Below are 26,295 nucleotides of genomic sequence, written 5' to 3'. Positions count from 1 at the left end.
AGTCTTTATGGAGGTCTAACTGTCTCCTTCCTTTCAGAACCTGACCAAGGAGCAGGCAGATTACTGCCTCTCACACATGAAGCCCTATCTCGACAGCAAGGGCCGCGAGCTGCCGTCAGCTTTCGACTTTGTTGAATTTACCCGCTCGCTCTTCGTCAACTGATCCTTCGCCCACCAGGGACCAATCGGGAAGCGTTTTCCCACACACACTTCAACACGAACACATGGCTAAAAACTGCATGATTGTGGCACTAGGAATACTCACTAACAACTGTCTACTATATTTATCTTGCTCTACCCTTAACTCTTTGTGCTTCTCATGATAGCATAGTGGATCTGTTAATTTTGAATGTGGTTGTTTTAGCTTGTGCTTTTAAATTTAAGAACCTAATAGTAACAATGTTGACAACACCTTTACAACTGCAGTGTGCTTTAATAAACGCTACTGATTAGAACTGGAAATCTCTACTCTGTTGTTTTTATTTCACTTCCACAATTCTGTCATCTTTTATGGGTTTTAATGTAAAACATAAGTCCAATGCAGCTGCCTTGAGCTATCCCAGGTTAACATGTCTCATTCTGCCACCTGATTGGCTATCTGCTCCAGCTGGCTGCTCTCTCTATGGTGCTGCTCCGTCAAATCGTGGCTCAGCTGCCAAACGCCAACTGTCCCATCTGTTTTCCCCACTGCCAAGAGGTGAGTGTTCTGGCAGTTGAAGGCCAAACAAGTAGCAGCTTGGTCCGCACCTCCCTGCTCGATGGTGGCTGCTGGCCTCAGGGACCTGTGGCCCAGGTCGAATATCTGCACATCACCTTAGAGATGCACAGTGCAGAAAGTCAAAAAGGATTGAATCAGATGTATAAATCCAGCTTGAAGTCACAATTATTTATTTATACTGTACCTTGTCCCGTGGCTGCTGCAAAAACCAGCGGTCTGGTTGGAGACCACTGCACCTGAAACACGTAGGAGTCTGATACCCTGAGAGAGAGTAGCGGGTTGGCCTGTAGCAGAGAGTGGAGGTGGGCCAGACCATCAGTCCCTGCACTCACAAAAAGGTTCCTGCAGACAACACAAGACACATGTTAGGAAAAATTTACTGTTGAGCACTAATGTAATGATAATGTGCTTGGTCGGTGAGCGGAGCTGTGACCTGTGGAAAGGGGAGCAGTGTATGGAGTGGACGGGGCCGCTGCAGGGCCTAAATGGGAAGACCGCTGGGGCTTTCAGTGTTACACTCTGGCCTTCGGAGGACACCGCAGCCGTCGTCTGGGAGTTGAAGGAGCATCTAAGCAACAAGCCGCCCTCAGAACCCACTAAGAAGGTGTCAGAGTCCCAGGGAGACAGAGCCAGGGAGGTGATACCCACAGTGCTGCTGCTGCCTCGGGCCTACAGGCAACACAAAACCTTTTAGGATGCATTGATCAACAAATAACATTCATTAAAATGAATACCATCACTCTTCACCTAATCAGCAATCTCTGAGTGTGCCCTGTATACAAGAGCAGAATGTCAATATGTTTAATAATTAATTGAATAGATACATTTAAGTGAAAAAATTGATTAAATTAATTTTTTCCTCAAAATTCTACACATAATAATCCATAATGACAACTTTAAAAAAGTTTTTTGAGATTTTTGCAAATTTATTATAAAAAACCCCCCGAAGAAATCACTTGTACATAAGTATTCACAGCCTTTGCGATCAAGCTCAAATTGAGCTAAGCTGCATTCTGTTTCCACTGATCATCCTTGAGATATTTCTACAGCTTAATTGGAGTCCACCTGTGGTAAATTCAGTTAATTGGACATGATTTGGAAAGGCACACACCTGTCTCTATAAGGGCCAACAGTTAACAGTGCACGTCAGCCCACAAAACAAGCATGAAGTCGAAAGAATTGTCTGTAGACCTCCGAGACAGGGTTGTCTCGAGGCACAGATCTGGGGAAGGGTACCAAAAAATTTCTGCTGCTTTAAAGGTCTGAATGAGCACAGTGGCCTCCATCATCTGTAAAAGGAAGAAGTTTGGAATCACCAGGACTCTTCCTAGAGCTGGCCATCCCTCTAAACTGAGTGATCAGCGGAGAAGGGCTTTAGTTAGGGAGGTGACCAATAACCCGATGGTCACTCTGACAGAGCTCCAGGGTTCCAGAAGGATGACCATTGCTGCAGCACTCCACCAATCAGGCCTGTATGGTAGAGTGGCCAGACGGAAGCCACTTTTTAGTAAAAGGTACATAGTTGTCTGGAGTTTGCCAAAAGGCACCTGAAAGACTCTAAGACCATGAGAAACAAAATTCTCTGGTCTGATGAGACAAAGATCAAACTCTTTGGCGTGAATGCCATGCGTTATGTTTGGAAGACACCGCTCATCACCTGGCCAATACCATCCCTACAGTGAAGTATGGTGGTGGCAGCATCATGCTGTGGAGATGGTTTTCAGTGGCAGGAACTGGGAGACAAGTCAGGATTGAGGGAAAGATGAATGCAGCAATGTACAGAGACATCCTGGAAGAAAACCTGCTCCAGATCGCTCTTGATCTCAGACTGGGGCGACGGTTCATCTTTCAACAGGACAACGACCCTAAGCACACAGCCAAGATATTGAAGGAGTGGCTTCAGGACAACTCTGATGTCCTAGAGTGGCCCAGCCAAAGCCAAGACTTGAATCCCATTGAACATCTCAGGAGGGATCTGAAAATGGCTGTGCACCGACGCTCCCCATCCAACCTGATGGAGCTTGAGAGGTTCTGTAAAGAGGAATGGGCGAAACTGGCCAAAGATAGGTTTGCCAAGATTGTGGCTTCATATTCCAAAAGACTTGAGGCTGTAATTGCTGCCAAAGGTGCCACAACAAAGCAAAGGCTGTGAATACTTATGTACATATTATATTTCCATTCTTTATTTCTAATACATTTGCAAACCTTTTTAAAAAGAAAAAAAAATGTTGTCATTATGGGGTATTGTGTGTAGAATTTTGAGGGGGGAAAATAAATTGGATCCATTTTGGAAGGCTGTAACATAATGAAATGTGGAAAAAGTGAAGCGCTGAGAATACTTTCCGTATGCACTGTAATATTGCAAGTGAAATGTTTACAATGTTCACCATCTTAGTTCAGCGTGTTAGTATCATTTCCTACTTCAACACTTAAATTCTGTGGAATAGGAAAACTGTTTGGTTTCAGTGTTTTTCCTCACCTTGAAGCTAGTGTTGCTGCTGTGGGGAACCTGCTGTGGTACTAGGGCATAGGCAGCATTCAGGACTAACTTGCCCTGGTCTGAGTCCACCATCCACAGCAGCACCTTTCCTCCTGAACTAGCACTAAGCACCCCAAACTCTCCTTTCTTCTGCAGAGGCACCCAGGCAACCTACACACACACACACACACGCTCGGTATAATCACAGACAACAGCATACTGAGTTAGATTTCTGAAGGTTTAAAACAATGCCAGTAGTTTTGGATGATGGAAGATGATACTTTGTTCCATTTTATTCTTGCAACTGTGCTAAAGCCTCTCAAAACAAAGTACAGGACAGTAGACATCTCTACCGGCCTCAAATAGCCTACATATCCTAGACTTGACTCCTATATCACCCTGATTGGATGACAGCAGAGTTCCAATAGAAAGCCAAACTGATTGTCTACTCACCTGATAAACAGGCTCTTTGTGGCTGTCTGCTGACATCCCAGTTTGGACCAGCAAAGGGTCCTGAGTCCGACTGGTGTCCCAGACCACCACCTCTCCACTGTACAGACCCCCTGCACATACACACACAAACACACGCACAAAGTGCAATACTACATTACGGAGTACTCCTTTTAAAAAAACTGAATATTGCAGTTACGTGCTGCACGTTTTACATTTAGAATCAGAAACAGAAAAGGGATTTATTGCAAAGTAAGTAACAAGTAATTTGCCTTGGTTGTTGGTGCATACGTAAACATATTAAACATGAATATGAAATAAACCAACAATAAATACAGAAACAAATATGTTCATATAACACGTCTGAAGATCAGCCACAGCTTCACTGGTCCACCTCTTAGATGTCCCCACAACACGTTTCAATTTGTGACACATGTTAATTCACCCATTTACATGTGAAAATATGCAGCTCTATACATGGTAAAGTACTGTTTTTTTAAATGGAGTCTGGTGAGTTTGATTCTGACGCTAACCTCCTTTGCGTCTTGGAGTAATGCAAGAATGTTTTTGATCTTTTTGAACAAATCTGGCTTTCACCCCATACATAGCACAGAACCAGCACTGGGTAAGATCCCCAACAACCTTCTCTGTGCACCTTATTCTGGTCTACTCTGTCTCTATCCTTATCCTCCTTGACCTCACTGCAGCATTTTATACTATTTTCCATTAGCTTCCCGTAGATCATCATTATTGCAGATAAGACACATTTTGTACAGATTTAGAATTACTGGTCAGAAAACTACCTAGTTCACCTTGGAGTTCCACAGGGTTTAGCGTTAGGGCTACTCCTGTTCATTATCTACCTCCTCCATCTTGGCAACATCTTTCGGCACTATGGTATTCATTTACATAGCAATGCTGATAATATACAGCTTTATGTGTCCACTGAGCCCACTTCAGTACCCTTACTGCCTATCTGATATACAGATATGGATGACAACCTAATGCTCAAACAGTAGTAAAAAAACAGTAGTAAAACTTAGCTACACTCTCAAAAACCATTATCTGTTCACTCCCCATTGCTAAAGCCACTACAACAGTCATATAATAAGACATTACAGATCCTTTTTATAAGAACAATACCAGAAAAGAAGGCATGGAGATAAATTGCAGGAATGCTTGGAGTTGAAGGTAGATAACAGCTCAATAAACATGTGATTGTTCTGTAAAGTACTTTTAGAGACAATAAAATCTGTGAGTCGGGCACAGCCGGAAAACAGAACAGACGCGCCCGTTGGAAAATCGGGGTTTGTCAAAAGTCGGTGTCCTATGCTGCACCCAAACTTTGAAATTCACTGCCCACACACATCCGCATACTGACAGTATTCAAAAATGCTCTTAAAACCCAAATTTAAAATAGCTTACTCACTTTAACTGCAACAACTGCATCTTACTTTATACCAATTTTAATTTATAGTTTTGCTGTGCTTTGTTGCTTATTGTAAGTTTAATTATTTTGTGTTTCACTAATTAACACATTATTAATCACTGGTGCTTTGTTGCTAAGTGTATGTTTTATAGTAGAATTATAGTGTGGTCTAGACCTACTCTATCTGTAAAGTGTCTTGAGATAACTCGTTATGATTTGTTATTGTAAATAGAATTGACCTGAACTGAACATAAGGTGACCTTCATTTTCATGAAAGGCGCCATTAAATCAAGTTTATTAATATTATTAAGAATGTTCCAAAGTCAGAACAAAGGGAGGCATTCATATTAGTGCTGTCAGTTAAACGCGTTATTAACGGCGTTAACGCAAACCCATTTTAACGGCGTCAATTTTTTTATCGCAAGATTAACGTTCTTTTTGGCCTTGCAAACTTTGTAGTTCTTTTTTCACATGCTGTTGCAAAAAAAGAAAACTACAACGCCGGCCAAAGAAAAGTAGGCTAACGTTACGTTTTGGCGAGCGCGAGACGCCGAAATGGATGCCAATAAGATTCTGAATGGAAAGTTTACTTTTAAAAAGTTGCCAAATGGTTCCATTGACAAGACCAAAGTCTTGTCAATGGAACCATTGACAAGACATTGTGAACTGAGCTATCATCGCAGCACGTCCAGTCTGAAATACCACTTGATGGCCGAGCACACAGCTGATGCGAAATTTCCGCCCCCCGTCAAAGCCAGGCGACAAAAGCAAAGCAGGCCAATCCATTTCTCCATGTTGATAAGAGCATTAAAATGAGAAAAAATAATGGGACAAAAAGAAATCAAGGGACATTTAGAATAGATAAAAAGTTAACTCGAGTTAACTATGACATTAATGCGATTAATCGCGATTAAATATTTTAATCGTTTGACAGCACTAGTTTATGTTCCTATTATTCTGCTGACAGTGCATGAATTCAACTAATCTAAATCTGTGAAAATATAAACTATGGGTGGAATAACCAAAACCATACCAGGAACTGAATGAAGTAATGAATGATGTACAGTTGTGTTTTGTACCACTCTGCTTTGGATTCATCTAGAGCCAATCGCAGATTACAGGAATTTTACATCTAGTCTCAATTGGTACAGAATAGTTTGTAATGTAAGCCACTGACAAATAAAATGTCCTCTTTTCCTCAAGTTGACCTGATTCAGACTTTGTAAGCATGCAGAAACAGTGTGTAATCAGTTGATGGTTTGAAAGCACAGACTTGCAGTGTACCTGCGATGAGAGCGGGCTGGTTGGGGTGACAGCACAGAGCGGTGACTGCAGTGTGAACATCTATGACCAGATCAGCTTGTTTGGGATTCAGGCCTCGGCGGTCCAGGTTCCACGTACAAACACAAGATTTCTCAGTGCTCCAGTCTCCATCGTCAATCCTGCCCACCAAAAACAGACATTTGACCCGTACTGACCACATGATGACAACAGGAAAGCTTCTCTAACACTTTCCTGTCAATGTTTCAGTTATTTGAAAAATAAGAGACAAAAGTGCATCCAACACGTTCTCACTCCCATCTCGTCAAAAAGCGACACTTGACGCTTGGTCAGGTGCCTTTGGCGTTTGTCATTTAGACGCGCTCTAGGTGTCACTTTTTGACGTTCTGGGTTGGGACTATTGGCATCACATTTTGACGCTCTATATATAATGTATTTGTACATTAAGTGAAACAGTAACATACCGACCGTAGGCACAGGCAATAACTGAACCTGTACAACTCCAAGACACACTGGTTACATGAAGATCTCTCTCTTGCGCGCCGGGATGTTGAAGACAATGGAGGCATGAAACCTGCAAACGTGGAAGGACACTCAGTGTGTTTACATGCACAGCAGTAACTGGGGTATGGTCTTACACCAGTTAAGTGAATAACTGGGTTACGCCAGTTCTCCCCTCTCATGTATATGAGAGGGGAAGAAGGTAACTCTACCTCTACCTCCGGTACAGTAGGTGGCGCTCTGCCAATGGACAACTGGTCGGAATAAGGCTTTTTCTTCAAGTTGACCTTTGTCTAAATCAAAAACTTGGAAAGCGGGGAGAACTTTTCAGCGTTTTACATTTTCTGTACATTCTTCAGTCGTACTCAGAGGGTTCAAAGGTTTAAAGTTTGTGTTGTTGCGGTTGTTTTGTGTGCCGTTCTTCCAACTGCTCTCTTCTATTTCCGGGTCAAAAACCACTGCAGCAGAGTGGGGAGGGGCAGTCATAACCTATGGAGCATGCAGATGCGTAACCCGAGCTTATCCCAGTTAAAGGGGCGCTACGCAGTTTCATTTAATTTCATTCATCCATTTCACAGTTTTCTCTATAGAGCTCCCCCTCTTCGGAAAAGATATTTGGCAGCTCCTATGTTTACTCGTGTCGGTCTCTTCTCTCGGTCAGTCAGCCGTTTCCTCTTCCCCTGTTCCTCCGACAATGCTTTCCTAGCTTTCTGTTTCATTTTTGCCGGCTCAGCCATCACGATAGTGCGAAAAACTCCATCGCTACCTTGGTAGCCAGTTCCTGAATGGGCGTATGTGTGCAGTGCCATGAAACAATTCGTTACATAGCGAGACCTGATATCACGCCATACTTCCTGACGCCGGCCAAAAGTTGCAAGGGTGGTTTTACCGCTAACAGGTGAGACGACCACCATTCAACTCGAAAAAAGTCATATAACCATTCCAATGACTCCGAAGCTGTTCAGTTAGGTTAAATTAAGCTAAAAAAAACTGCATAGTTCCCCTTTAAGGTGTATACATGCATAAATACCCCGGGTACTAAAGGACTTATCTAGATCTGTTAACCGGGGTATGAGAACTCAAATTTTAGCCAGGTCTTTGAGAAACTGGGGTATTGCTGAATATAAACAGGTTTTTAAACTGCATGTAAACGCTTGTGTCATACAAAGAACTCTCCATGAAGATCCACCCCAGCCTGTGTCCAGAGAAGTGCTCCAAAATATTTAAACATCAAGTCATCAGGAACAACTACAGACGCAGATTCACCTTTGGCTTACAAAGCTGTCATCTGCCTAAGAAATCAGAAAACACCATTTTTGTTTGATTGATTGGCCCTACTTACTAGCTGACTGTGATCTTCCCAGTTCACCTGGAACTCATCAAAGGCGTGACTCCTGGCATTTCTGATCAACTCTCTGATGACCGTGTCCTCAGCCCGCTGTAGGAAATCCTTTAGGCCAGGCGGCTCTGGCTCGTCACGGTTTTGCTGGAAGAGCGGCTCTTTCGCCTGATACTGTGGCTCTGTCTGGGTACAGCTGATGGTAGCCAACACAGTCTGGACCTCTGCCTCAGCACTGTGCACCACTCTGGTCTGGCAGCCTCTCTGGAATAACAGCAAATAAAAACCCTCATATTTATGAATGCACATCAATATAGTAATTGCAATCACAAAGAGTTTCACAATGACTTAAGCAGGGGCAATATTGATGCTTTGTGTTTAGAGAGGTGAGACATCAAGGCCCCTTTTATGGAAAAGAAAACAGGAGATTATATTTGAAGGGTGTTTGGATCATAATTTTGATGAAGGATGTATTTCTTTTTAAACAAATGTTAGTTTGATACACATGTCGAATATTAATTTTGTGACCTTGCCTGAACCTGTGCATTCACATACCTCTCAGTCCTCCCCCATCTAATATTTATATGACCCAACATATAAATTCTTGACATACATATTTGATTGAATCAGTATTGTTAGGCTAAGTGTTGTCTTAATCAACATGATATTAATGTTTGATCTGTAAACTGAGATTAAGTTGGAGTCTGACGCTGCTGTTTGGAGATGTGTTCAACTTTATCTGTTTACTCTGTTGCAGTCTATGATGAACGTGGGATTCCCCAGGAAGGGCGTGGTTATGAGAGCCTCCTCTGACGTTTTGCCTGTCTGATGTGTATTATCGTTGAACGAACAAAGTTCAGATGAAAATATTTCCCATTTGTTTTGGAATTGCTCCTACACAGAAACATTCTGGTCTGATGTCATTGAGTTCAAGTCTTTGGTGTTGGTGGAGCTTAGACAGACAAGGAAGGAAAACATTTCATGATAAATCTTTAGTTTCTGCCAGCTAAATATCATCTACAAATGTAAGTTCAGGGGCTCTACATCTTTCTTTCCAGTGTTTAAGATTTAAGTCAATTAATGCATTTGCATGATTTGTTTCTTTGGATTTTGTTTGTCTGTATGATTGTTTTTTATATGTAACGTTAACGTTATGGCAAATGCACTAAGTAAAGTTACTTTTGTTTGATGCAGTGTAAAGTTAAGTTGGTATCGCTCGTTACGCGCTTCTTATTGTACATCCATGGCTTCTCCGAGCAACACCTGAACGTAACATGTGTAAGCTAGCTAATGCTAACGACCGTGGGTAGAATATTGTTACTGTATTAACGTTAATTTACATGGAATATTTGGCAACTACAGGCATCACGTATATTGTGATTCATGCCAATGTTGGGAGGAAAAGTTGGTTCATTATTGCATTGTTGGTCAAACATACCGACTCCTGCGCAGACTGCTGAGATATCCTCCAAAGAGACTGGATACTCACTGAATCCACGGCTTCGTCAGTAAACATGCTAGCGATAGTGATTTACTTAAACTAAAGAAAGGTTGAGGTTAACATTAACTATTTTAACTGGCGTATTGCATTCAGACAGGTTTGACAGAATAGTAACTGCGTAGCACTTTTCACACAGCTGAAGTTAGCGCTGGAGCCATTGACAACCATGTTCCACAAAGCTAGTGTTAACGTTACCTTGGTTATGGAGAGAATGTCCAGAGGCACGAAAGAGTAAATGCTAGATCGGATCCGCTAGACGTGGTTTATTCATCAATTTAATTATCAATTACAAATAAGTTACATACATTACACGATACAATATTCGAGAGCAAAAACAAACAGAAAACACATCACATAAAATATACAAACACATAAAGAACCTATATAAACAAAGATACACAACAAATTTCGGATTCCTAATCAGATAATAAATAAGTAATGTATAAAAATAAGTAAATGAGGAATAAAAACAAAATTATATTATAAAAATATACAATTATAAGAGTCAAATGTGTAAATAATTTTTGCAACAATATTAAATAAAGGATAAATAATCAATATAGTGTTACTGAAGCTCATTAAATACATTGTTATAACATTATATACATTATATACATTTGTTGCTTTTTTTATTTATCAAATTAAATGATAAGAAGTGACTTAAATTCCACAACAAAAGAGGGAATGAGGGTGAGAACCTGAGAATTTTTGTTTATGAATGAAAGATTTCCCTAGTAAAATAGAAATAATTAACCACATTATTAAAGATGTTCAAAAAACAAAAGTAGGTTGAGCATATGATATATTTACTTCATTAAAACAAACATGGCTCTTAATCAGACTCTTAAGTATTCCTTATACTTAGCTCTGGGAGGGGGGGGGGGCTTATTCCCCGGAGTCCTTTGTTGTTTTTTTAGCCCTGCAGTTTTCCTTGGATTAGGGTGGCACCTAAATCATGGTTGCAGCTGTCACTGTGGTCCTGCTCCATGCCCTGCTATGCCCTGCTATGCCCAAGGTTTTTCCCTAAAAGGAAGTTTTCGTCACTACTCAAGGTTTCTCCCTAAAAGGAAGTTTTCGTCACTACTCAAGGGTTCTGCCTAAAAGGGAGTTTTTCCTCGCCACTGTTGCACTAAATGCTTTCTCTTGGGGGAATTACTGGAATTGTTGGGTCTTTGTAAATTATAGTATTATGGTCTAGATCTACTCTATCTGTAAAGTGTCTTGAGATAACTTGTTATGATTTGATACTATAAATAAAATTGAATTGAATAAGAAATGGGAAATTTGTGTTTTGTTATTAAGTTCTCACATGACGGGCGCCCGGATAGCTCAGTTGGTAGAGCAGGCGCCCATATATAGAGGTTTACTCCTCCATGCAGCAGGCCCGGGTTCAACTTCGTCATTCCCTTTCTTTAGCTGTCCTGTCATTAAATGGCCTAAAAATGCCCCAAAAACTAATCTTTAAAAAAAAGAATGACATTATTGAGCCATGTTCATCAAAATAAACAATATTTCTTGTGTGGTTACTTTGGATAAAAGAGAGAGGTATTTCTAATACATTATGACTAAAGCAAAAAATACTGACATGATGTCAGTCTTAGGTATTATTTCAAGGTGTTGTTAGGCCTATCCTGTTGCAGAAAAGTCCAGAGAGAGATCCAGTACCCACTTCTGCTTTTTCTCCAGGAAAACAAAAAAAAACACTAGCTTTTCAGTGTTTTGTAGTAGCCTACAGCTTTCAGGAATTGTTTTCTTTGAGTTTATTAAAGTGAGTGACCACAATTGCAGGATTGATATGCGTACCCAAATTGAGAGAGTTGCTGCTGTGCACAATTTACGCACAAGGGCACAGCAGCGGTAACTTTATTACTAATTTTCAGTATTCTTGTGAGCTAACGGTAGCCTTATTATCCTATACCACAGATTATCCAAAGGGGTTAAACCGTCTTTGCACTAGTGCAATTAGTTGCCTTGGTGCAAAGATATTTCAATTGTTTTATTTATTGACAAGAATTCCAGTGTTTTGTGAACCAAATTCAATGACACTTTACGCTGAGGTGAACTTTTGTCCCCTCAAAATTATTTAAATGGTCTGTAGTTTGAAATTTCACTGATACAATGATCTTTTTGGACGAATCCCAATGTAAACCTGCTAGTATTCTCGCATTGCCAGACCAATCTCCACAGTGCTGTATCAGCTGACTTTACAGTAGCTGTCATTGGTCAACAGGCTCTGAACCATGTCCAACCAAAGATCCTCTTCTAAACCGTCTCTCGTTCAACCTATGCTCTGAACCGGTCTTGTGCAGTAAAACAATTGTTTCAGCCTTACATTTTTCTCCTATGTCCATGTTTATATGATGGTATATATATGATGTCTGCCACCTGTTAGTGGGACAATTGCATGACATGTTTTATTTTAAGAATATGATAGGCAACGTTAGAAGTTTATGTTGGCAGGAGGTAGAGCAACCCTTTGATCACAAGGTCAAGGCACTGAAGGCACTGAACCATAAGTTGCTACCGGTAGCCAATGCCCATTGAGCTGTTTTTTCATATGTACTTTGAACTGTGTGGCGTGAGAGTTAATTGCGATATATGATTTCAACGCTAGATGGGAGAAATTCCCACACATTGGACCTTTAAGGGTCTACACAAATAAACAGAATACATGAGCCACAAATTAGAACATCACTACTGAGGACACATAACTGAACAATATGAGAGCAATACAATAAAATAGATTGATACATTGAATGTTGCTTTTCTACGGTTGTTGACAGGATAGAACTAGTCTGTGCAGGTGAGTATAAGTTTTAGTAGATCTTACCTTTCTACAAAACAGGACCATTGACTTAGCCTTAAAAAAGGGTAGAGAACGTGAAAAGTGATTGTTAAGGCGCTGACACACCAACCCGATTATCGGCCGTCGGACAGTCTGGCGAGGTCAGTGACTCGAGTCTGTTCGGTGTGTTCCATGCCGTCGTTAGTCGGAGAAGCCATCGGCCTTCATTTGGGCCGATTTGACTAGTTGAATCGGAAGGCAAGCAGTCAGACTCAATGACCAATCTGATTGGTGGAGTGCCAACCCGGAAATGATGAGCGGGATGAGCGTGACTTCCTGAAATTTGGATTTTGAATATGGTCCTCCATGTTTCCTTCTTCAAACTTGCCGGCCGGGAAGCAACGATAACTGTTAGCAGCACCTGTGAGTTTATCCATAGACAGTGAAAGAAATGGACACAGCGACGCCATGACTTCGACGGAGACCAGTGAAGTCAATTAGAAGCACTTTTCCGGTGATGGCTGAGCCTCAAACTGAGCTTGACGACGTAGATGTGATGTGAGCAACCTGTCTGAAATTTGTAAGTCTTCTGGTAGCTGTGCCAGAGAAATCTGAATCATTCCGAATCTTGCATAGACGGAGAGCATAAGTAGTCCATGAGCGTAGGAGCAGGAGCAAAACGTTGCTGAAATATTTTGTTCCGATGCTTTCATGGACTCTCTGAGCTGCTCCCTTGACTGTATGCCTCCACGAAAGGCGGAGCAGTATATCCTGCATGTCCCTTACCAGATAATGTATTTCAAGTATGGCGCAGTTCATGCAAATGCAAATGTAAAATTTCAAGCCAATAGGAATACTTAGAATGATGGTGGTGGTAAATATTCATGAAAAATGAACGGGCAACACAGATTTTGATAATGAACAACTAAACACGTTACACACTGGACCTTTAAGAGAAGGGCTATTACTGCAGGTCATAACTAATTGGGATCCTAATAAACGTGCAAATACCAACATGATGTATTAAGCAGTTAAAGTATATATAAATAAACTCATAATTTGGGGGTTTTCTTTAAAGGTTATAGTTCTTCCATTTGTCTGGGCCAAAGTAGTGCCAACAGTGGCCCCAAACAGTCAGACTAATAAGATTTTTTTTTTTAAATCTTTAAAACTTGAGTCATCCCAAACTGTTTATTTTAAAATCCACTTGTTAGCATCAAAGGGGAATTTAACAGGACCATAAACCGTAACAATTAATGTTAACAGAGAGCCATAAGTCAGCAAAAGTCATATTTTAAATTGCCTGAGCAAAAAGAAATATCCACAAATGCATCTGTAATGCATTCAAGTGTAAACAACTGTATAACTTGTGGACTGGCCTAATGACCTCAAGTACGTGAAAAACAAAGCTGAAATGCCCAAATGTAATCAAACTACTCCAAACAGGTTTACATTTATTTTATTTATTGTAACAAAGCAACTGGTACACTTAATTTAATGTGAACAGGTTTCCAGTGAACAGGAGAATTGCTCCAGACTCCAACAGAGGACTCTACAGAAATCTTTTTTCATCTCCCATCTCAAAAGTGTTAGGTCAAGATCAAAATTAGATTTTTAGGTTGTTTCTATAAAAAAATTTCAAACCTTGTGGGTGTCTGAAATACAAGATAATGAAAATGTATTTAACAGAAGTCCAGATTTGGTGTCAAAGCCCCACCACACCTCCCCATTAAACTGTGTACAATAAACAACTGTCATACCAAGATACATGTATATCCAAAAAACATTTACAACGGTTGAAAGGAACAAGCTGGTGCTTTCAATCAGTTCCATTAGTACAATAAGTTACAAAAGGAAAATGCAACTTCTAATAAGCCTTAGTACCCCCCCACCACCGCATATATTATATATGTGGCTAAGGATGCTATGATTAAGTTATCACTGCACCATGGCTTATTTTTTATTTAACTCACAACTTCAACAGAAACTGTCATATTTTAAATTTCTATGGTACGTATTTCAAATCTACGTAAGATGGTGTGCAGAATGCAAAAATTTTTTTTTTTCTTATATTCTTTCGCATGTCTTGAGAGATGTAGAGAAACAATAACAGGTGAGACTACAGGTGAGACTTCAGGAGAGCCACTGACACCCCCACCCCACCACACCCAATGTAGACCTGCTGTGTATGAAACTGGTCTTAAGACATGGCATTAGGATTATGGACAGGCTGTGGCTGCAGAAGAAGAGGACGGACAGGCTGATGACACAGGAAAAAATATTTTTTTTGTTTCGTTTTTTACAAACACCACCCTGCCCCAAAAACAAAAATATTGCTCCCGTGGGTTGTAGGATGATCACAGAGGGAGGACTGGGAAAATGTGTGGGTTGAAAGGTTTAATCATCCTCACAGTCATCCTGAAAGAAAAAGAAAAAGCATTACATTGGTGGATTCATTGCACTTTTCATTTGAGAGTTACTATTAAACACGTTTAGGAACTTCTGCAGTAATTGATAACAATTACTGGCTCAACACTCCAGTAACCAATTATTCATATCTACAGTATCCTTACCTCTCCATCTTCTCCATCACCATCCTCATCATCATCTTCACCTTCCTCTTCCTCCCCCTCGTCAATATCTTCCAGACCCTCCTCTTCATCGTCCTCATCATCATCGCCGTCACCTTCCTCGTCCTCCATGTCAGGGACCTTGGGAACAATCAGACATTAACCACCTGGCTTAAATGCCTTAATATTTCAGCGTTAAAAGAGTGGGGATTTACAAGAAACGCATATGTCTGCTGTGTAATCCGAAATTCTTCTGGAGGATGGATTGTCACAAGAACCGATACTTCGGTACCAACATTCTTAAAACGTGACGTACTTGTTTTTCTGTAGTACGTTGGTAATGACGGTACCGAGGTTGCAATTCTTCCGGAACTGATACGGGCAGCATATACTGCCTTATGATGACAAGCGTGCACTTGCCAGAGTGATATTGGAGCACAAGCCCGCTGATCTCCCCATGCACATCCCTGAGCAGCGCTTTGGCACTGGCTTTGGCAAGCCAAAGTTCCCCACCCTCTTGCCAACCACCAGCTTGGCTGACCTCGCCAATAAGGATTGCTGGTTTGGGATGCACCAGCTGCACAGTGATCCAAAATGTCTCTCGATGTGGAGCAATGCTGCGTTCAAAAAAAAGTGAGGTCGATGTACGTGCAATGAACGTGGTCAATGACTGTGCCGAGCGTGGCGTCAAGCTCACATCCGACTTCGTCGCAGTGGCAAGGAAGGAGCAGCACCTGTAGAATGTGCTGCAGGCAGTTGAACATGACCGCAACCAACAGTCAAACCTTTGCCGCTGCAAACGCAAGCCAATACCTGAATAGGACGGTTACTCTTGGGTGGCGAGACATATCGGGGAGGACTAACTGGCTAGGTTCAGAGTTCAGGTTCCAATTCCTGACAGACTGAACAATTAAGTTTGAAGTTTAGTTAGTGTCAGCTCTTACCATTAGGCCCTGTTAGTTGCCAGTGAGTTAGCCACTAGAGAGGGTTTGTTCAGTATCGCCCTTTGTGTTTAACAATAAAGTCAATTAAACTTTATGTGTGTGTCTGACATCCATCACTGCTGCACAAAATTCAGGGTAAGGCCACGTGAACACGTCCCATTGACCTCCATTCATTTTGTCTATAGGACAAATGAATGGAGAATCTTGAAAGTTGAATTCTGAGAAATGCCCAAGTTGCCCAAAAGGCAAACAAACCACTTTTACTTTGATAACCCTATAGAACATGTTACTGTATAAAAGTTCACTGTACTCAACATTTCCAGGTCAACCTTTTGGCAATTAGACTAAAAATTGCACATTTTTTGAAATTTCGCCAAAGTTCATGTGTTAGGTGGCACCCCATCTCAATGGAATTCCTCAAAACTTTGCAAAAGTCATTTTTATGTTAATTGGAATTTGGCCAAATTGCGATGCCAGCCAAATTGATATTTTGAAATTAAAATTCCCCGTTCAAATTTGATGTAACTAATGAAGTCCTTCTGACATTACACAATAATAAAAGTCATAATTTTTAAAAACTAAAAAGTTTTGGATCAATTTTTACTTCTTCCAACGACATGTTAAATAAAGAGTCAATGTGTATTTACATATTGCAATAATATAATCCTACAATGAATCATTCATCACAATGAAAACTAAACTTTACTACTTTGGCCAGGTCATCATCAAAAAATTAGTACATTGATGATTTTGTCCATGTTTGTGCACATTAGCTGCTTTATTTACATTTATTAAAAACATTGCTTTGTTTATCTTTTCATATAGCTAGAGGTCTAAACTCTGGGACAAGGCCATTATGTTTATATAACGGCCATGCTGATTCCAAACAGACAGCTTTGTCAAGGTAGTTTGGGCTTCAGATAGCTTTTACAAATCACGTTCCACTATGAACGTGCACACACATACGGTTTGTATCACGGTCGGTCAGTAAAGGAACAGTCGCAGCGGTAGCGGTCGTTGCCGGTAACGTACTCATATTACAGAGTGCACGGACCGAAGCTTTGTGACTAGCATCTAATGACTAGCAAGCACTTTCTTACCGCTGCTGCCGTACAGTATCTTCCTTCAACTGGCTCCCTCAATTTGAGGCACCAAGTGCTAAACAGCTTCCCGTCTCCACCCTTTTCCTCTTGTCCTCTATTCATGCCCAGCGCTAGAGCTGGGCGATATATCGATATTATATCGATATCGTGATATGAGACTAGATATCGTCTTAGATTTTGGATATCGTAATATCGTGTTATGACGTAAGTGTCTTTTCCTGGTTATACAGGCTGCATTACAGTGAAGTGATGTACTTTACTGAACTTACCAGCCTGTTCTAGCTGTTCTATTATTAATGATTATTTATCTAAAATCTAAGTGTGAAGATATTTTGCGAGAGCACCAACTGTCAACTCTAGAATATATCGCCGCAATATCAATATCGAGGTATTTGGTCAGGAATATCATGATATCTGATTTTCTCTATATCGCCCAGCCCTATATCAGAAAATATAGGACGTCGAAATAAGCGCTGAAAATGTGTAGAAGAAAAATTTAACAATTACTAAAAAAACTAAAACAAACCTTACGGAGCTTTGATTTAAAAAAAAAAAAGTACTCCTGTTGTTATACAGTATTTATGTTCACATTTTATTGTTATTTGAACAGCTGAGCATTGAACCAGGTGAAGAAACCTGTTTATTATTTATTCATTTGATTTTGCAACTGTTCACTGAAATAATCGGTTTTTATGAAACTACATGTGACATGTCATATTTGGCTTTGACTTTGAACAGTTGCTCTCACTTTGCGAAAAAATATCGGGATATATATCGTATATCGATATTCAACCAAAATATATCGGGATATGACTTTTGGTCCATATCGCCCAGCCCTACCCAGCGGCATTTGTTTTTAACTACTTTCTCAATTAAAGCCGCCTTATCTACATGCTCCAAGTTTGATAAACTTTGCCTCCATTTTTTTTTAGCCGCGTTACCACAGAGGCACCGCACTCTGACATTTCGGCAAAGACCCGCCGTACTTTGCATCTGATTGGCTAGAACTTGTTTCACTGGCTGGTGGAACTTGTTTCACTGGTTGGTGGAAGTTCGATGATTGGTTAAATCCAGACAGTATCGTTAAATCCAGCACATCAAAACAAATCCCATGTGGACTTTTTAAATTTATTTTTCTAAAATAGTCATACGCCAGAAATCGGACCAGGCACCAGGCCCGAGAACTTACAACCCCCCCCCCAAAAACATTTTCTCATCGAATCTACACGATTCACGTAGGTCAGCTATTTTGGTTTCAAAACAGCGAATTTCGCCGAAAGGTGAGTGATTTTCATTTCTGCTTTTAGCAGCCATTTCTCTTGATGCCGAATGCTGATATGGTTCAATGGGGCTATATGTTCAAAATTTTGGAAATGTATGAGTTTGGTAGCATTTTTATCAAGTGGATTCAGGTGCTATATATGCACCCAGAAGCTGCAGTGCAAACTAACGGGCTCATTTGGGACAATTAATTTCAGTAGCAGGGGAAAGGCGCATGTTGTGTTTGTTTTCTAGAAAGTTCATGTTTTATGGGGGTGATCAGATCTGAAATGGACGCGTTAGACCATGATCAGACAAAGCACATTTGCAGGTTGCAAAAAGTGAGGCTGTGATTCATTTTGCTGTGAAGTTAAATGACGTCTTTTTCCGCCCTGAGTTGAAGTTTATTAAACTCCTACAAAAAAAAATAAAAATAAAAACTTGACACACTCAGCTATGCAAAAGCAACTATAAAATGCTTCACTCTCATTTAAAACTATTACAAAAAGTTTTCCCACGTTAAAAAAAATAATTAGGGTGAAAAGGGTATAAGATTAGAAGACTAGGTGAAGAGCAAAGCCTACCAAATAGTACTGCAGCGGATTAGGCCAGATGTCATCCTTGATCACTTCTCCCAGCTCATCAGCTCCTGCATCCGAGTGGTCAGTAAACCAGGTGAAGAAGCTCTCTGGCTCTTCATGCTGCCGTTTCTTCCCAGCTTTGTTTGGCGACTGGCCTATACGCTTTGTCAGGTCCTGAGATGGAAAATGTGTTTGGTCGAGATTGAAGGTTATAATTACATGTGCAAAAAAACTTAAAACGTACCGTAAGCCCAACATTGGGAGGACTAGAGAAAGGTTGAAGGATAAATAGTGCAGTGGGATGTATAGCACTATGGTGAAACATAATTTAGTTTATTTAATTATGTTTTTCTACATTTTAAGAGTCACATAAGACCACATAGAAGCCAAAGTAAAATGCAAACCAACCTTTCCAGCTTTCCATTTGATTTCAGTTGATTTGGAAACAGGATCTCCACTTTCATTTACATTAAACTCTTTGGAAAGGGCTTTGTTCTCAAAGTACGGATTCTCGTCAAAATACTACAGAAAAGAAAACACATTGTATCAGTGTGTCATGCATGCAATTTCGAATGTACAAAACCAAATGAACCTGACAACTCACAAAATCTATTCTGTATCCAGACTTGATATCCTCGAACTCCGTGACCTCAACCCTTGACAAGTAATGAAGTGCTTCCTCGTCCTCCTCTCCCAAAAGAGCTGAAACTACAGGTCAGACACGTAGACCATGCACAGACACCATTAGCTGCTGATCAGACACTTATGTGAGCTAATGTACAATACATAACATTTAAAAGCATAGTGTAATAAATTTAGACAATGGCTGCTTACTTCACTAATGATAATTTCTGTTACAAGCAAAGAACGCTCTTATAGTTGGTCACAATATATACACATTATGGCTGTCAAATTTAAAACGTTATTGCTGTCTTACATATGAAACAACAGGAGCATGTTTAAAACATGACAAAGACCCCTCTTTTAGATAAAAACAAAAAACGTGTGATTAATTGGCGAATTATTTTTTTCCACTGACAGCCCATACACATACAAATAAAAGAATGGCAACAAATATAATAAATTACCTTGTGGATGGTTGACGAATGTTGTGACCCAGAAGTTGGGAATTTTGGCTATGAGTTCTGATCGCTTCTGAAAGAAGGGCTGGCGTAATTTGTTGTACTTCTGCTCTACTTTTAAAATTTCTTCACTTGCCTGTTCGTTCAGTCTGGGGAGAAAAAAAAAAGTCAAACGCATGTCACTAAGAACATGTTCTAAATGCACCCATCTTTCATTAAAAAGAAAGATGGGTTTTCGTCAAACTCACCTGTCAATTTCATTCTGTACTTCGTCGATGTGTTCAATTGCTTCCTGTTGCTCTTTTTCTGAAAGGAACATTTTTAAACTTAATAAAAGGGGTACAATAAATACAAATAAAATGTACATGCCATCATGCAAGTTATTAAATGATAATCAATATGCAACTAGACATCTAGGCCTACACATTCCCATGACATGTTGTATTGTTCTAGACATGAAATCAGAGTAGTTTCATTTGATTGTAGCGCCATAGCTGAGAGGCCTTTCCGCTTAAATAAACCACTCAAGGTTTATATTTGGACAGCCAGGATGAGGAGTCATATTGACATACACATGATGCCAGATTCAGAAACAAACTGAAAATGCAATTGAAGCCACAGACAAATTGTCACTATGGTAAGGGGTTCACCTTTAGCAAGACACTTGTATCTCTGACATCCTTACGTCATTGACGAGGAGTTGTAACCTTATGGTCATCTGCTCTGTTGCAGGAACTATTCATATTCTTGCTTCACACAAAGCTAAAATACACTCCACTCAAACTATTTTCAGAAAAACTCAATTTAGTGAGCCTCACTTGTACATGTTTCATGAATTGATGCAGCTGCCTGTTTATGTTATGAGGCTATCGTTACGTTAGTAGTAGCATGCTGCAGTGGGATTAATAAAACTGTAGAAACAACGCTGCCACACTTCTGTGAAAGCTCCCCGAACGTCATTTATCAGAGTCTGGTTGTTAGCCCTCTCCGCGGCAGGCTAGCTAGCTAGCTAACCACCTCTTAAGTTCTCCGTGCCTGTATCAATTAACTGTATCTGTGGACCCTTACATTTTATTAAATTGTCTGTAAAAGTTTTAAACTACAACTCAGAGGTGTTTGAATGACAGAATACTGCTCAGATGAGATCTAAATGAGTGCCACAGGACATGTATGTAGTACAGAACAGCGTGTTTAGGATCCCCAAATCACCGATTAATACACTTCAAAAAACGAACAATGATCGAGAATTCACTTTAGATAGCCCTAGTCTTGTATGATTTAACCGGAGTTAGGAGGGAACAGTGTTGATTAGGGCTGTCAACGAATATTCTAAATTTGAATATATATTCGAATAGTTTTTAAAAAACTAATTTCGAAGGTAAAAATTAATATTCAAATTAAAAAGCTGTCTGCTTTGCTAGCGCGCCTGAAAGCCGTTACATACTGGACACAGCCCAGCTGGCGCATACAAATGTGACATCATGAGATCGCCGTGACTATTTATACCTGCGCTGGTGCTCGCGACACTAGCTGCAGTCTTCTCCTGAACAGCGGTGGCGCTAATGAGCAAATGCTACCGACGTTGCCCTTTCTACGGACTAGAAGAAAAAAGGTAAACAACAGCAGAACTGGCAGCAGCATTGCCGTCAATGCTTCGATTTGATTCAATGACCTACTTCGTCGGATCGAACCTTTCATTCACCATAAAAGAGCTCATCTTAACCCGTTAAGTTTATCAGAGAGACTTGCAGTCACTCTGAGAGTCCTGACATCCGATTGTCGGCTAACTCATTCAGGCTCCGCTCCCATTCAGGCTCCCGCTTTGAAAAAAAAAAAAAAAAAAGAGCCGTGCGCGACCTCGGCTCGAGCACCATAAATCGGATGCGCCGTCCGGATATTACATCATTTTGACGTCACGATGTCGTGCGCCACCCTGGATGCATGCGCAACCAGATGTTCGAATATTCTGTGTTTTTTTATAGGGAATATTCAAACATCATTTTTGAGCAATTTTGACAGCCCTAGTGTTGATATTATGATAACATTTAACATAACAACTTTCTGTATAGATCATAGTACAGGCTACACTTTTTTGTCATTCGTTTAAAAACAAGATTTTTTTTTGTATTTTAGCATAATACTGAAAGCAGCAGAACTGAATATCTATCACTGTAATATCTATATACCCTGAAATTGTGTCAAATGCCGCAGTGTCGCAATATTTTCATCTGTATCATCTTTAGTCTAATTTGTTCAATATGTAAATAGTTTTTTCTTTCTAAAGTATCTGATGTAGTCATTGTTTTCACCTTCCTTTGACTAGTTTATAACTGAACCCATTATTACTCAACCCAGCCATTACCACTGCAAGTAAATACTCAACCTATGGGAAACACTGCTATTCATTTTGAATGGGGGTAGTGCGTTTAGGCTGCAGTGGTGGTTGCCACTAGTCTGGCTATCACCAGACATCATCAACATTAGTCTGGGGAGCCTGCTCTGTATTTCCTACTGCACAAGAGGTGTGATCAACGGGCATAGTTCAAATGACTCTGTACTAGTGCTGGGCAATATACCGGTTTATACTGGTATTAATTTCCCATATGTTATGAATTTTTCATATACCGTAATACCGGTGCATTGCTGCAGAGAGCGCTACGGCCAAAGTAATCTGCGAGTGAATTGAGAACGGGAGCCCTGTTAACTGCGTATCCTTCTCACTCATGGTAGTAACTTTGTAACACAAGAATTAATAACCCACAACTAACGCTCTTTAACCTGTTAAAGAGAGTTAGTTGTAAAACACCATAGCACACAACAATTTGTGACTTAAACAATTTCTAACACTAACAATTTTACACTGCCGGATGGCATGTTGGGTAACATTATAGCTGCTAGCTAGCCAGGTAGCTTAACAATCTGTTAAGCTGAGAGAGGCTCCAGTCGCTACTGCACATTCAAGAACAGAGAAGAAAGTTAGACGAAGGAAGACCGGAGATACACTAGAACAACATATGCGCAAGAGAGGCGCCGTCTGTTGTTCCAAAGTTTTTTGTTTCTAAAAAAATCAGACATAATTTAGACACTATTGTTGCCCGTTGCGCTAACATTACTTGGTTGTGCTAACGTTACTCGGCCGTGCTAACGTTAAAAACACATCACTTCAAGCATGAGCAATGATTAAAACACTGGATTTAAGAGGTCTTGCCTCGCTGAAATACGTCCGCCAACCTGCTAACATTATTCAAACAGCAAAGGAGGCTGACAGCGGAGCTACGTTCAGTCGCCCGCGTTTCTACAACAACCTAACCCTACCTGTGGCCAAGGTAGCGTTTATACAACTATCTTACAACCATCTTGTTTTGAAAGAGAAAAAATGTTAAAGTTGTTTGTATGTGTATTCATTCAATTTGTTTATTTTGTAAATGTTTTTGTGATATTCCATGTACTCCTGACAGTAGAATAGGCCATTATAAACCTATATAAAAGGCCCAGTCAAGCAAAAGAAAAAATATTGTGAAACCACCATAATCTTAAAAAAACTGATAAAACTTTTTGGTCATACCGCCCAGCACTACTATATACGCAATTGGTTAGTGCTTCAACCAATCAGACCAACTATCCGTGTGACGTAGCAGCGACAGCAACGGGTTGCTGCGCTTCAGTGACCGGCTTGTTGAATGTAAACAAAAAGCTGCTTGGTCGCTTCTCCATCGTGTTAAACCCGCCAATAGCGCGACAGGTGGATAAGCCAGTTTGTGATTGGTTCCTGCAGATTTGTAACGGAAGCAGGATAGATAAACGTACAGGTTTCCAGCCTGAGCTCAGAATCGTCTTGGGCGGTGCTAAGCTCCGCACGGAGCCGCTGCAAAATAGCCATGGGAGGAACTTGACATTAAAAAGTTGTTTTAGTCGTGCGAGAGAACTCAGATTCGAACTCAGCTAGCTGTCTCAATTTATCATGCAGAGATCTGAGGAGCAGTTAACCATAGTCCTCATAAATCCACAAGAGTTTAAAATTCCAACACAAAGAAAGCAGAAAATACATGCATCCGGTGGAATTTCCTGCACCCAATCCTGGAACCGGGACGTCGTGGCTATAAACTACCACAGGGGGGAGCCGCGTAACGATGTGAACCTCCAGTATTTATATTTCACTGGTCTCACGCACAATACATCTTTACATAGTTTTAAAATTATTTTGTTGATTTAAGTATAGCAACCAACTCGATTCTCAGTCATTTCTCAGTGTGTTAAATATAACGCAGGACGCCAGCCGTGGTGTTCGGTTGGTGTATGTGTGTGGTGGATGCATAGCAGACAGACCCTTTGCCTCTAGAGCTTCCTGTTGCTGCTAAAGGCGGCCTGGTTTGAATGAGGGGCTCAGCTATGTCTCGATGCAAAATGCTTCACACTGATGTTACGAAAGCCTCTTTGCGCATAACAAATATCAGCATTTATAATGCCTCCTCAAATGGACATTATAGCTATCTAAAATAATAAGATACGCTTGTTTACAATTTGCTAAACTACCAATTAGCACACAAAAGCCAAGCTCGCAAGCATGGTTATGTTAAACAGCTAACGTCAACGCTATCAGTGTTCAGCCTTACTTGACCGATGGAAAACGGAATAACATCCGGTAAATGTTGCACTTGCTAATAGTGTGGACAAACAATCGTTAAAGAAACTCCAGTCGCAAAGGTGTAACGTTATGAAGAAAAGCACAGCAGCATGCGATTTAATCAATAACGTTACCTCCCTACAACAAAACCTCTACAATTGTCTGCATTAACAATAACTGCACATCACACTAAATGCAGCTTTTTCAATGCAAATACCGGCCTCCTTCATGTTAACTATGAGCTAACGTTAATGGCTAGCTAACCTCTCACGCTGGCTAAATAGTTAGCCTGTGCTACCATGCTACATTACTGCACAGTCCTGCACAACATGTTGCCACAACGTGTGCAGGAAAAGTTAAATTAAGCTTTCTTATTCGATACTACACAACAAACTGACGCTACACTGAAAATAACAAAATGAGGAAAAACAAATGAAAATGGCGTTGTAGGCTACGTTACAGGATAACCGCCATTCCTTACCAGAGGTCTCGTCCGCTCCGTCGTGATTTGAATTATCCTTTCTATTGACTTTCGCCGATGAGGCCGACATGGTTATCGTTTGCCGTGACACTTTTTGCCAGATGTATATTCCGGGTCTTTTATAACTCTTCTCTGGAGGATAAAAGTTAGTTCCACCTTAGTAGAGTGCGTGCTTGAAGCCCACGATAAGAGGAATGAACGCAGCAGCTTCGCACGCTTGTTTATCTCTGTAGCACTCGGTCGGTAAACACATGTATGGTGCTCTTCTGCCACCAGCTGACTGGAGTGCGGCACTGCACCAAAAAGCTACAGGCTGTGAACGTTCACAGTCGGTGTTCAAGTCAAGGGACGCAACGCGTTAGTTCACTTTGGTTGTCTTTCTCTACACAGTAAACGAAATGGTTTACTTTTTTTTACTTTAACTATTTGAAAGATCTCTAGCAAATTTAAAGTGATATATGACTTCCATGTGCTGTGTAATGTTATCAGCAGGAGCGAGCGGTGTTACACTTAAAAAAACAGCAACATATGCTTTAATTATATGCCGAATTTATAAAGAGTTCATACTTTTAACAATAAATATGATGTTTTCAAAATTACGTATCTGGATAAATTAGCCTAAGTAAACACTGAACAGACAGATTTCCGAATGGAGTTACATACCCGGTGTGTTTCACGAGCGTGCAGCAGCATTTTGGGAGCCTTTAGATGGCGCTAAAGCGCACCAAAACCGAATTCCTCAATATAGCTCTCTGAGATGTAGCCTACACTACCTACATGTCCTTGCCGCATGCAGTCATATATCTATATGAGTGAGTCTATCAATCAACTGACGCAACCTGAGTAACGTGCGCACCATAGACATAATAGATTTAGTGCGCACCATAGTCTGGATTGGGCCACCATGTTGATATACATATGGATGTACACTCTGACTGAAACCAATTGAATCTAGTTGTGAGATGAACGCGTTGTCAATGAATATTAAAATCACCTACAATAATTACTTTGTCTGAATTAAGGACTTAACTTGATAAAAACTCAGAGAATTCAGATAAAAATTCAGAATAGGCTACGGACCTGGAGCGCGGTGGCTGTAATGTCTTTCAAATTGGATGTAAAAAAAATTAAGAACAAGGCTTTCAAACGAGTTATAATTTAGTTTAG

General features: G+C 40.5%; 3 protein-coding genes across 6 annotated transcripts in view; 1 reads left to right on the top strand and 2 right to left on the bottom strand.

The window, feature by feature from the left end:
- The window catches only part of sptan1 (spectrin alpha, non-erythrocytic 1), a 61,417-nt gene extending 60,955 nt beyond the window's left edge, over window positions 1-462 (top strand). For all 3 annotated transcript variants that reach the window (XM_028601470.1, XM_028601469.1, XM_028601468.1), the window contains one exon: window positions 38-462. In XM_028601470.1, the coding sequence (XP_028457271.1) occupies window positions 38-163 (126 nt within the window). In that variant the 3' untranslated portion in view covers window positions 164-462. The remainder of the gene's footprint in view (window positions 1-37) is intronic.
- dync2i2 (dynein 2 intermediate chain 2) lies at window positions 450-12,726 on the bottom strand. 2 transcript variants are annotated; one of them, XM_028601472.1, is made up of 9 exons: window positions 12,529-12,726; window positions 8,201-8,461; window positions 6,822-6,931; window positions 6,361-6,518; window positions 3,651-3,760; window positions 3,198-3,368; window positions 1,152-1,387; window positions 903-1,060; window positions 450-813 (listed from the first exon to the last, which is right to left on the bottom strand). In XM_028601472.1, exons 1-9 carry the CDS (start codon window positions 12,547-12,549, stop codon window positions 575-577), a joined length of 1,464 nt encoding a protein of 487 aa, XP_028457273.1. In that variant the 5' UTR covers window positions 12,550-12,726; the 3' UTR covers window positions 450-574. The 2 variants fall into 2 exon arrangements, with proteins under 2 accessions (XP_028457273.1, XP_028457272.1); XM_028601471.1 differs by lacking the exon at window positions 12,529-12,726 and adding an exon at window positions 9,636-9,925.
- A 1,200-nt stretch (window positions 12,727-13,926) lies between these two features.
- LOC114571467 (protein SET) lies at window positions 13,927-25,375 on the bottom strand. The gene is made up of 8 exons (XM_028602414.1): window positions 25,129-25,375; window positions 20,272-20,329; window positions 20,030-20,172; window positions 19,546-19,649; window positions 19,350-19,463; window positions 18,945-19,115; window positions 15,057-15,194; window positions 13,927-14,901 (listed from the first exon to the last, which is right to left on the bottom strand). Exons 1-8 carry the CDS (start codon window positions 25,196-25,198, stop codon window positions 14,881-14,883), a joined length of 819 nt encoding a protein of 272 aa, XP_028458215.1. The 5' UTR covers window positions 25,199-25,375; the 3' UTR covers window positions 13,927-14,880.
- Between the last annotated feature and the right edge of the window lie 920 nt (window positions 25,376-26,295).

The sequence above is a fragment of the Perca flavescens genome, chromosome 16, assembly GCF_004354835.1.
Source record: "Perca flavescens isolate YP-PL-M2 chromosome 16, PFLA_1.0, whole genome shotgun sequence".
Lineage (NCBI taxonomy): Eukaryota > Metazoa > Chordata > Actinopteri > Perciformes > Percidae > Perca > Perca flavescens.
This window is presented reverse-complemented; position numbering and strand designations above follow the sequence as displayed.

Bases quoted from the DNA above. Each gene is read 5' to 3' on its own strand.
- dync2i2 (XM_028601471.1), bottom strand. From the start codon at position 9,713: ATGTTTACTGACGAAGCCGTGGATTCAGTGAGTATCCAGTCTCTTTGG. The intron at 8,462-9,635 runs GTATGTTTGACC...CTGTTATTCCAG, and splicing joins AGCAGTCTGCGCAGGAGTCG to AGAGGCTGCCAGACCAGAGT. The intron at 814-902 runs GTACAGTATAAA...TGCATCTCTAAG, and splicing joins TGCAGCAGCCACGGGACAAG to GTGATGTGCAGATATTCGAC.
- LOC114571467 (XM_028602414.1), bottom strand. From the start codon at position 25,198: ATGTCGGCCTCATCGGCGAAAGTCAATAGAAAGGATAATTCAAATCAC. The intron at 19,116-19,349 runs GTTGGTTTGCAT...TTTCCATCTCAG, and splicing joins TCAAATGGAAAGCTGGAAAG to GACCTGACAAAGCGTATAGG. The intron at 15,195-18,944 runs GTAGGCTTTGCT...ATTGTTCCCAAG, and splicing joins ATCCGCTGCAGTACTATTTG to GTCCCTGACATGGAGGACGA.